At 46.8% G+C, this 10,912-nt stretch overlaps 2 protein-coding genes across 2 annotated transcripts; both read right to left on the bottom strand.

Moving 5' to 3' along the window:
* Window positions 1–1,040: 1,040 nt before the first annotated feature.
* On the bottom strand, window positions 1,041–4,917 carry LOC119315458 (ankyrin-2-like). The gene is made up of 13 exons (XM_037590086.1): window positions 4,796–4,917; window positions 4,642–4,704; window positions 4,376–4,549; window positions 4,089–4,220; window positions 3,793–3,932; window positions 3,429–3,515; window positions 2,959–3,084; window positions 2,513–2,665; window positions 2,371–2,418; window positions 2,134–2,235; window positions 1,754–1,924; window positions 1,538–1,617; window positions 1,041–1,429 (listed from the first exon to the last, which is right to left on the bottom strand). The coding sequence occupies exons 1-13, from the start codon at window positions 4,821–4,823 to the stop codon at window positions 1,357–1,359; spliced, it is 1,377 nt and encodes a 458-aa protein (XP_037445983.1). The 5' UTR covers window positions 4,824–4,917; the 3' UTR covers window positions 1,041–1,356.
* A 1,308-nt stretch (window positions 4,918–6,225) lies between these two features.
* Window positions 6,226–8,399, bottom strand: LOC119299095 (protein DJ-1 homolog A-like). The gene is made up of 5 exons (XM_037576382.1): window positions 7,924–8,399; window positions 7,497–7,832; window positions 7,142–7,426; window positions 6,843–6,983; window positions 6,226–6,726 (listed from the first exon to the last, which is right to left on the bottom strand). Exons 1-5 carry the CDS (start codon window positions 8,347–8,349, stop codon window positions 6,526–6,528), a joined length of 1,389 nt encoding a protein of 462 aa, XP_037432279.1. The 5' UTR covers window positions 8,350–8,399; the 3' UTR covers window positions 6,226–6,525.
* Between the last annotated feature and the right edge of the window lie 2,513 nt (window positions 8,400–10,912).

Raw genomic sequence — 10,912 nt, 5'->3', positions numbered from 1 at the left:
ATATTTGAACAAACCAACCATGTGCTCCTGCGAGGACGCCACCAAAGCTACCATCACCGCCAAGAGGATGGGGTTGGAGGTACTAATCCCATTTGCGTTGCCGCCTGCATCGGCCCAGATGAATGACAAGAGGACCCCCAAATCTCATAAACTAGACCATAACTCACCACGAGCGCGAAGATTCCCTTGGCGTCAAAACCGACCACTGAAGGCGCCGACAAAATCAACCGGGATGATGGGATGGGTGGCAGCTAAGTTTGTGCAATCTCTTTGACATAGCTATGCATCTACTATCTTATACTTATGGTGTGCCTGCGATTGCGTCCACACGGAAAATAGGTGTTTCTTAAAAAGTGATACACATCGAGAAAAGTTGCACAAAAAAGTATGTACAAGTTTGGGTCAGATGCTCAGTTTCACCCACCGCAAAAAAAAAAAACTCGGTTGCACATTTCTGTAAGTAAAATCGTACTCAACAGTGCATGGAGACGCCGTCAAAATTCGAATTAAAGGGAGTACAACATTTTTAAAATATGCAATTACCATTTTCTCTTAAAAATGACAATTACTCGGTCAAATAAATAAACGGGAATGATATATAGCAGCCGTTCCCCAAGGAGGAAATCCCCAGCAAACCCACTCATAGCCACAGGATCGAGATCTGACGGTGAAAGCTTTCCGATGAAAATGCACTAAAATAAATAAAGTTTTTCAATGAAAATGCACTAAAATAAGCAAAATGGCATGCTTTCTGTCAAAAATGTGATCCCCAAATATTAAAACCGACAGCCGCATGTTCGTAAATGCCATCCTGGCCAGCGAACGGTCGCTGGATAGTCCTGAATAAAATGTATAATGAGAGCTGGTCAGACAAAAATAACATCATTAGATTTCTATATGATGTAAAATCGTTCATCATGACTACAATAGTCATATATTTCTTTCCTATTTACTGCCATATCAATATTGCACGTCATCGGAGAACATCACCAAAATTTCAGAACGGATGGAGTAACAAATTCTACCACATGTTTTTAGTGTTGAGTAGATGAAAGTTGGAAGAAGCAGCAAAAGAAACAATTAAAGAAAATGTATGCTGGCAATGTCGAAGGATAATCCACCACAAGTTCACAGGCCATTTGTATGTCCTACACTAAGACAGTACTCATACCATAGAATGCTAACCGAGTCACACAACCCAACGAGGTTTCTAATCGAATTCGCAAACATCTCCGCTTACACTCATCCTCCCTATCACCTTGACAGAGTAAAACGGATCCCCGATGCGATCCCACGGAGATACTCATACAAGCTTTTGATACTAGCATGGCTTTGTTCGGTTCGTCGCTGCCATCCTCATTCTGACTTTGTTCCGTTTGTTGTTGGCTTGTTCGTCCCGTGGAACTTCCTCCCGTCCTCAACAGCCTCCCTGTCGTCGCGACCGGCAAAACACGAATCAGTAAAACAAAAGCAGAGCATAGAAGTTCCTCCCTCATTTTCGACTGGTACGAGTTTTTTCCTCTCATATTTTTACTACCTGAATGCCTTCACGAGCTCTTTGTTCTCCGGCTCGAGCTGCACCCCCTCGTAGAACGCGTTTGCAGCTTCCTCGAACCTCTGTCGGTGCAGCCACAGCACAACAAGTGTAGTCTTGAGTCATCAGGTATGCATATGTAGTCATACAAAGAGAAAAAGAAACAGGGGCAGCAAGGAATAAATGTCCGGTTGCTGCGCGTCTCTGAAAGTGACAAACCTGCAGAAGGCGCAGCGCTGCGCCTTCCCTGAAGCAAGCTTTCGCCCAGTCTGGCTTCAGTGCTCGGCATGCTCTCGCGTCCTCCAGGGCACGCTCACCTTGCCCTGCCCGCAGCCAACAAAGGCTTCTGTTCGAAAGCAATGCAGGGTCATTCGGGTCGAATTCAATGGCCTGAAATGCAGAGTTCCGTTCTGTTGTGATGATTCTCTCAATGCACTATAATCCAGTAAACTTACTGACACTTGATAAAATGAAGGTTGGCTGGCTCAGGATTGCATCTATACCCAGATGGCATGTGAAATTACAACTAAATTTCTAGTCTTCTAGAGTTCTTTTTGTCCCACACAACTGCTTCCAGGAAGAAGAAAAACGATTCTTACCTGTGTATATGCATCCACTGCTACTAGGAAGTCTTTTCTTCTGAATGCGTCATCACCTCTCGATTTGGCTTCCAATGATCTCTTTTTCGCCTCAGGTGACACCTGCATGGCATTTTTTTAGGTGATGTAAAACTTGTGCAGTGAAAATCAACAGTTGAATTTTTCAAGTCGACTATTATTATAACAGATACTAGATTCCTTGATTTTTATAAAAAAACATATACGATAACGGCGCACCTCAACGGGTTGTCGTCTCTGTAAACTGGCTGACTCATTTTCTTGCGCCTGTAGAATGTATGCAGATGTAAAAGTTGACAGAATTTGCAAAGTAAAGAGGTTTCATGAACATACGAGGATATAAAAAATTCAAAAGTGGCACCTTTTCCTCTTCCATTTTAGATGATGCGTATTTTACTATTCCATCAACAGTCCAATTCGAGACACCTGGGATTGGAGAAGTCAATGGTAAAAGATGTTCAACGACTTCAAGGTTATCCCTTAAAGCAGCAACCTCTATTGGCTTAAATCCATCCTGCAGGAAAGAAAGAAGGAAAAGGTAATCATCAACAGTTAGATTCACTGGTTTAGGCAATGTTGCTTTAAATAATTATTACTACCCAGGAAGAATAAGTTTAGAAATGGAATATTATTATTTTCCACACTTTCGGTTTGCATAAATAAGACAGTCAAAGGCAATTGGAACGTCTAGCTAAAATGAATGCAGAGTCACCATGATTACACACGATGGGTACTATATGAATAAAATAAATTATAGCATCACCACACTTGGCAAGTTAAATGAAGTACTCAGACATGGTGACTTACATCGTCAGAGGTATTTGGGTCGCCTCCAGCTTGAAGCAAACATTTGATCATTTCGAGATTTCCACTGTCTGCAGCAACATGCAATGGGGTTGCTCCACCAGCAGTGACATTTGGGTTTGCACCTGCCTATGTTGCACATTATTAAGCTAATTATTAAACAAATGTATAAAACAATGTTGCGTATTATATGAATGCAGAAACAGAAGTAAAATGGCAAAAATAAAACGAGAATAAACATTTGAATCTTTTCCTTCGACTTTGTACGCTTGTATGCACATTCGCGATGCAGTAATAAAGGAATACTGTTATACTTATTCCCAATTCATGTGCATGTTTGCCAAATTCCCAAGGCACAAACCACATTGTCTAACAGGGAAAACAGAGCATCCAGTAACCAAAAATAAGCAATGACATCTATGTGACGAAAATGAACGAAATCAAACAAATCCTTTACTCGCCCAATCATGTACCTGGATTAGAACCTCCAAGCATGGGAGGGAACCAGCAGCAACAGCAGACAAGAGCGAAGTGATACCATCAGCAGTTTCAGTGTCGGGCTGCAAAAGCAAGGTTTGTAAGAACTAGTTTGAGTACAAAAGTTGCTGAAAGCCCACCTAACTAAATTGAATTCATACACAACACCTCAGCAAATTAATTCATGCAGCAGGTTTTTGCTGCTCACAGTTATAAATTTAGTTTCTGCTCAAGTTAATTACTAGTAATAACTAAAATCACCGCATAGTCAGGAGTATTGCACTGAACCTTGGCACTGAATGAATAACTGAAAACTCAGATTAACAAACTGGCGGAGAGAACGCATAGACGAGCAAGTACCTTAGCATTGTGTTCAAGCAGAAGCTTGACCGCGTCTTGCTGTCCATGACCAGCAGCCCAAACAAGGGGAGTGCCGGACTCGCTTTCGGATTCAACATCGACTCCCTTACCAAGCAAAATCTTCATAATCTCTATGTGTCCTGTAACAAGAAGAATAAAATAAACGCCACACGTTCGTTCAGATATTGTCTCCACTTCATCAACATACAGAATTATCGATCAGCATCAGGAGTCGGTAATCGACAGCACACACACAGAGCACCACCATTAGGGAGGGGCAGCATCATCATCATTACCTATGCCTGCAGCATGATGCAGCGCCGTGGCTCCCATGTTGGACGCGACGGAAGGATCGGCCCCGCGGCCGAGCAGGTACTCCACCGTCTCCTGGCGGCCCTGCCGGGCGGCATGGATGAGCGGAGTCTCACCTGGAAAATTGATTCAGATATATAATATGCATCACCACCACCATACCAAGCATCTATTGAATTGCACACACACATTTTGAATCAGAGCAATACAAGGAGAAAGTGAGCATGGCCGCATCATATAGCATGGGGATAGTGAGTCAGGGAAGCATTACCGTCGTCGTCCTTGGGGTCGACGGGGAGGCGGAGCTGCTCGACGAGGAACTTGCAGACCTCGGTCTGGCCCTCCCGGGCGGCGAAGTGCAGCGCGGTGCGCTTGTTGGCGTCCCGCACGCCGGCGGCCACCGCGGCCGCGCCCTTCCCCTCCTCGTCGAGAGCGGACCCGAACTCTGCGCCAACAACAAAACCAACAAAAGCTTAGCAGGTGAGCAAGCCGTGCCGGGCGGCGACGGGGTGAGCGGGGCGGGAGCGGGGGACGTACTCCGGAGGGCCTCGAGGTCGCCGGAGCACGCGGCCTCCAGGAAAGACTGCACCTTGCTCCGAGCTGCAGCGGCGGACGGACCAGATTGAGATTGGGGGGAGATCTCTTTGCTTACGAAGGAGCGGAGAGGAGCTGGAGGGGTAGGCGCGCGTACCTGAGAGGGCGTCGGCGGCGTCGGCCATGGGAGCCGGAGGCGGAGGCGGGGGGAGAGGGGGAGAAGGTTCTAGAAGCTTCCGGAGGCGGCGGGGTTCAGAGCTTGAGAGAAACCTATATGACGATGACGATTGCTACCGTGGAGGAAGTAGACCAGGTGGCTCTGGAAGGTTTGAGGCCCATCTTTGCTGACCCGGCCCGTTTGTAAGGCCCGGCCCACCAATGTCCGTTTTCCTTTGCAATGATGATGCTAATTGGATTCTACTAAAAAGGTTGTCTAACAGATTCTAATAAAAAAAACAAGCAATTCCCTTATATACCCTAAAAAATATGTTAAGTTATTTGTTCCCGTAAAAGGTAAAAATTCTCACTGACTATCTTATAAGCTGAATAAGAAGCTTAAGAACGGAGCCGACGGCTCGCCGATACCCTCTTAATGGGCGGTTTCAGTTAAAAAGATAGAGCGGCAACATTTTCTTATCCTGCTTATAAAGCAGATGACAACATTTTGTTCCCTAATTTTTAAAAAAATGACAGCATTTTGCTCAAAAAGTGTGCCGTCATTGGAGGTTCTCCGTCGACCACCGTCCCGTATTCTCCCGGCTGACATCCGCCTACCAGCTCACCTTGGCCTCGTCGACGGCCCACCACCGTTGGCAACACTCTTCTCAGCCACCGTTGATGGTCACTCTTCCTCTGGATGTTGCTTTAATTTGAATATCTACCTGCAACCAACAAGGTTACCTCGAGTATGAAGAACCAAGTGGGGAAGTCTGGTTATCTTGGGGGAAACATTTCCTTTTATTTTGCTACATCAAGGATCACCTGGAATTTGCAAAAAGCAAGAAGTGATTCATTTTGCTTTAATGCTCCTTGCAGATTGAGAAAATAATTGCCCTTCAGCTATAATGTTGCTCGCTGCTTTCTCTATTTTTTTGTGATGATGAAGCTAATGAGCAAAAACGGTTAGGCAAAGGAGAAGGTAGAACACAACATGACAACATTGGCTTATGAGCGTTCAAAAACTTCACCACCCGCGGGGGTAAGGGGTTCCTACTTATAGAAATCTGACCATTAGGCTTAGGAACTAACATGATTGATAGTTCCAAACTTCACACTTGGTATTACCGGACTAGTTTGAAGGTTTGAACGGCCAAAGGGGAAAGCTCTCTTTCACCGAAGTGGGCATGGCACCTTGTGGTCGCACCATGTCGAAAAACACCACTAGGATAAATGGAAATACCTAGGTGCTACCGAGAGAAGAATGCTTCGACAACAACTTGCTTTGCACCGTCTCATACAACATATGTTGCTTGGTAGTACCGGACAACTCCCCCTTGGAGGTACAGTCAGGACATCCTCTAAAAACAAGTTGGCGGCAAACGGCTAAGTCCCAGCTCGAGGTTCCGGATATCAACACTTGGTAGTACTAGGCCAACCTCACTTTGTCTTATGACTTCTCGAAATCTAATTTACAGATAGATTTGTTGAATTTCTTCGTATGAAGCTCATGGAAGGTTCACAAAACATGACCACGCCCTCTACAGTGTGTGAGCCAGCGCTATAGTATCAACCTTACTATCAAAGATCTTGAAACTGACATTCACGAGACATATCCAACACCATTGTGGAATATGTGTACCTAGAGCTTATACAAAATGTATGAGTGACCAGTCTTGATAGAGCCTAGCCATGTAAAATGGGCATTGCCCGCCTCAACAATGCACGTTGTCACATAAAAACCAACTCCTTGGCTATTGCGACCGCTTTCTCCTCACCAAATAGCTTCTCGACGATTGCCAGGGCAAACTCTGTGGCAGTCCCTGGTGCTCTGCTTGTCATAAGGTTGCCGTCAACGACGACCCTGTATTCGCACGCGCTCTGGTCCGTAAGCAGGTGCGCCATGGGTGGAAATGATGTCGCTTTCTTACCCTACAACGGTGACAGAAGTTGCCCTATCACCATATTGCTTTATCTTTTGTAAAAAGAAAGGAAAGACGGAAAACATAAGCCAGAAGCATCAAACTTGCATAAAAAGGGCTAAATACCTTGAGTAAACCGTGGGGCTCGAGGACGTAAGCAGGGGAAGCGCATATTGCACCGTAGGGTCTACCAGATTCCGCCTGTTTCTTCAGCATGCCCACAAGTTTATCCGTGCTGGTGAACTTGAGAGCACCAGGAAGACCACCCTATGGTACATATATATACACATGCAACAAACAAACAAACAAAACAAACAACAAGGTCACTCAAGTAGTCCCAAGAGCACCATTTACGACCAGAGGCCCTGTGTTTGCCTTCATTTTTCTAAGAAAATAAAGAAATGCTCGACTGAACTCCAACTTACCGGCATCACAATGAGGTCGAACTCCATTTCAGCAGCTTGTTCCAGCATCACATCGGCGATCAGATTGAGCTTGTAATGGCGGGTCACGATGCGTGGCACGTCCTCGACCGAAGCGACCGTGACGCGTGCGCTTGCCCTCCGCAGGACATCGATCAGGTTGAGAGCCTCCATCTCCTCCGAGCCGTTGGCAACCGGCACAAGAACCCGAGGCGTGCCAGTGCATTTCCATTGGACCTGATTATACTCTTGGATGCTATACTTGACTCCTTGCTTGGGGCGCATATACTAGCAGTTGCATATGTAAGAAGATTGAACTGAAGAAGTAGTAGTTGTACACTAGCTAGACCGTACTTACCAAAGGTCCGGCGACCTCCTCCGCCGTGCGTTGGCCGTATAGCTGCTCCACTAAGGCGAGCGCAAACTCGATGGCCGTCCCGATGCCCTGGCTGGTCACCACGTTCCTGTCCTTCACCACCCTGTCATCCACGGCGATCACCCCGCCGTCGCCGAGCCGCCCCAGCAGAGCCGGATGGCAGGTCGCCTTGAAGCCCTGGAGCACGCCCCACCGGGCCAGCACCACCGCCGGCGCCGCCCCGATGGCGCCGCACATGCGCCCCTTCTCCGCGTGCTTCCTCACCATCTTCTCCAGAGGCTTGCAGTCCCTGAGGTTTGCTGATCCCGCCATTCCTCCCTACCACCAGCAACACGTACGAAGGTGGTGGTGAACTGTGGATGATGATGACACTGGCACGTTTGACTGGGTATGGAGAAGGCGCACGTACCGGTAGGACGATGAGGTCGAACTCCTCTGCTTCCAGGCCGGCGACTCTGGCGTCGGCGGCGAACCTGACCCCATGGCCGGCCTCCACGATGAGGCCCGAAGACGCGGTGGCGACGGTGACCCTGGCGCCAGCGCGGTCGAGGATGTCGGCCGCAGTGGCCGCCTCCAGCGGCTCCGTGCCGGCGGCCACCGCCACGAGCACCCGCTTGGCCGCCGGCTCCGTCGGTCCGCGGCAGACGACGGGGCGCGAGACGAGCTTCCGGCGGCACCAGGACGTGGCTCGCCTCGCCAGGGACGAAGACGCGGTACCGCAGCAGCAGCAGCAGCCCCCTTGCCGCTCATCGTCTTCCACGTGGGGGGCGGCGAGCTTGGCGGCGTCCGCGGCCACGTAGTCCTCCTCCTCCGGCGCGGGCGCGACGGCGGCCATAGGCGCTCGCTTTCCTGGCCGACAGATCTCGGTGGTCTTCTCTCTTGTTGCCGCGCGCTTCCCACGAGGATGAATAAACAAGTTGGAAGTCACATGGCACGATGGCCACACTCACATGACGCTCAGCCTAAACAAGTATCAGTAGCACGCTGCTGCCCAGCCCAAGGACATGATGTTCATCCAGAGGGGGCACCTTCATGATGGTAACAAAAATTTATCACTATTAAGCAAAAACCTAATACTACTAAAAATAGCGTATAGAATGGTTGAAAAGACAATTTCATCCTTTAAACCTTCCATATAACTTAGAGACGATAATAAAATCACGTGGATATAAGGGATTATCTTCTAGTTTTGTCTTTAATAAAAAAACATTCTTAAATACAAGGAGTATATGGTTACAAAAATCATGCTGAGAGACCATCTTTTAATTAAGAGAAATGGAACATTTTTTTATTTGTTTCTCTTTCCTTCAACCTAGTAATTATCATATGTGACACTTTTGAGATAGTACTATTGTATACGCCTTAAGGGCATACATCTTCAAGATGGAAACCCGCGAATCAACCTGTGGTTGAGTTGGTTAGGTGGACAGTGGTATCCCCAACCCACCAGGGTTCAAATCCTGGTGCTCACATTATTCCTGGATTTATTTCAGGATTTCCGGCGATGCGCTTTTAGTGGGAGGAGACGTTCCCGTCGACGACGAGGCGCCTACGGTGACTTCGTAAATCTCAAGATAATATGCCGGCTCAGTCTCTCGGAGGTGCTCATAGGGGTAGGGTGTGCGTGTGTGCGTTTATAGGGGTGAGTGTATGCGCATGTATATGAGCACTTGTGTCTGTACTGATGCTCAACAAAAAAAAGATGGAAACCCATTCCGCCCCCATGTTTCTGTCCAAATTATTGGGACCGCTTTTGTCATTTAATACGATGGTGTGAACCGAAGAAAAATATCAAGACAATCTGGAATGAACGAAATCCTAAACACGATGGCCCCAACCTAAAGGGGTAGAATGAGGCTAATTTTTTTAAATATATATTTGTAATCAATTTGAAAAGTAATACACGGTTTTGATATATTATAAAAATAATACAGCGTCGGCTTAGGTTAAGCCGACTAGATCCAATCGGCCACGACGTAGCTGGTTAGTGTCCAGTTGGCTTAACCTAAGCCGACTAGCTCTAGTCATCTTAGCCTAAGCCGATTGGAACTAAGCATCTTAACCGTAGCCAATTAGTACTAATCGAGAAGGCTGAAGCCGATTAGTTCAAATCGGCTTAGGCTAAGACGACAGCTGCATGAGACCAAAATTTTCAGCCAATGGTTGGATGGAACCATATTTTGGACCATAATTTTATTCCGCCACCCTCGCTCGAGTTAGCCGCAATTTCCCGCAAAACTTTTCCACAATATGTTCCCGGCATTATCCTTCCCGCAACCCTTTTCTGTTGATATGTCTTCAACGTATCTATAATTTTTTATTGTTACATCCTATTATAATATCAATTTTGGATGTTTTATATATACTTACAAGCAACTATATATCATTTTTTTGGATTAACCTATTAACTTAGTGCCTAGTGTTAATTGCTATTTTTTGGTACCAAACGAAGTCTAAATGCCACAAATTTTTTTTGGAGTTTTTTTTTCTGGCGATAAGAGACCCTGGAAGCTTTAGGAGGGGATGAGAAGATGGAGCAGTAGCCCACAAGGCACCAGGGCGCGCCCTGTAGCTTGTGGGACCCACGTAGCTTTGTTTTACCTAACTCTGCCTTTATAAATTCTTGAAAATCGGGAAACCAACAAAGGAGTCCATGCAATACCTTTTTCATTGCCGCAAGCCTCTGTTCTCGATAGATCCCATCCGGGGACCTTTTCTGGCACTCGAGCCGGCGGCCATGGCGCTCCCGGACTCGCGGCAGCCATGGCGCATGCCCACGACCTCTATCTGGAGGGAGGGATTTGGCAGCCATGGTCTCCTTCCTCTCCTCGTCGGACCTCACTGGCGGGGCTTGGGCTGCCGGGCGACCACATCGACCAGCAGCAGGTCTCGTCGGACGTGACCGTCGTTACGCGCGCAGACGTGGGGACTTGAAGGTGGGGTGGCGATACACGACGACTCCAACAACAAGTGCCGCCATCTACATAATTTGTCAAACTTAAACAAGTTTGGCTTATCACATAATTTATCACTGCTAGGCAAAAACCAACTTAAAAAAGCATATACAATGGTTGAAAAGACAATTTCATCCTTTAAACCTTCCATATAACTTAGAGACCATAATACAATCACGTGGATAATGGATTATCTTCTAGTTTTGTCTTTAATAAAAAAACATTCTTAAATACAAGGAGTATATGGTAACAAAAATCATGCTGAGAGACCGATTGGAATTAAGCCTCTTAACCGTAGCCAATTAGTACTAATCGGCGAGGCTGAAGCCAATTAGTTCAGATCGGCTTAGGCTAAGACAACAGCTGCATGAGACCAAAATTTTCAATCAATGGTTGCATGGAACCATATTTTGGACCATAATTTTATTCCACCACCCTCGCTCG

Source organism: Triticum dicoccoides, chromosome 1B, assembly GCF_002162155.2.
Source record: "Triticum dicoccoides isolate Atlit2015 ecotype Zavitan chromosome 1B, WEW_v2.0, whole genome shotgun sequence".
NCBI lineage: Eukaryota > Viridiplantae > Streptophyta > Magnoliopsida > Poales > Poaceae > Triticum > Triticum dicoccoides.
Note: the sequence above shows the minus strand (reverse complement) of the source record. Positions and strands in the feature narration are given on the sequence as shown.

What these genes read in the sequence shown, in the direction of transcription:
- LOC119299095 (XM_037576382.1), bottom strand. Translation starts at nt 8,349, where the DNA reads ATGGCCGCCGTCGCGCCCGCGCCGGAGGAGGAGGACTACGTGGCCGCG. An exon ending in TCGACCTCATCGTCCTACCG is followed by an intron (nt 7,833 to 7,923) that starts GTACGTGCGCCT and finishes TGCTGGTGGTAG; the next exon opens with GGAGGAATGGCGGGATCAGC. An exon ending in AGCCCCACGGTTTACTCAAG is followed by an intron (nt 6,727 to 6,842) that starts GTATTTAGCCCT and finishes TCACCGTTGTAG; the next exon opens with GGTAAGAAAGCGACATCATT.
- LOC119315458 (XM_037590086.1), bottom strand. Translation starts at nt 4,823, where the DNA reads ATGGCCGACGCCGCCGACGCCCTCTCAG. An exon ending in GCATCATGCTGCAGGCATAG is followed by an intron (nt 3,933 to 4,088) that starts GTAATGATGATG and finishes TTCTTGTTACAG; the next exon opens with GACACATAGAGATTATGAAG. An exon ending in CTAAAATGGAAGAGGAAAAG is followed by an intron (nt 2,419 to 2,512) that starts GTGCCACTTTTG and finishes TACATTCTACAG; the next exon opens with GCGCAAGAAAATGAGTCAGC.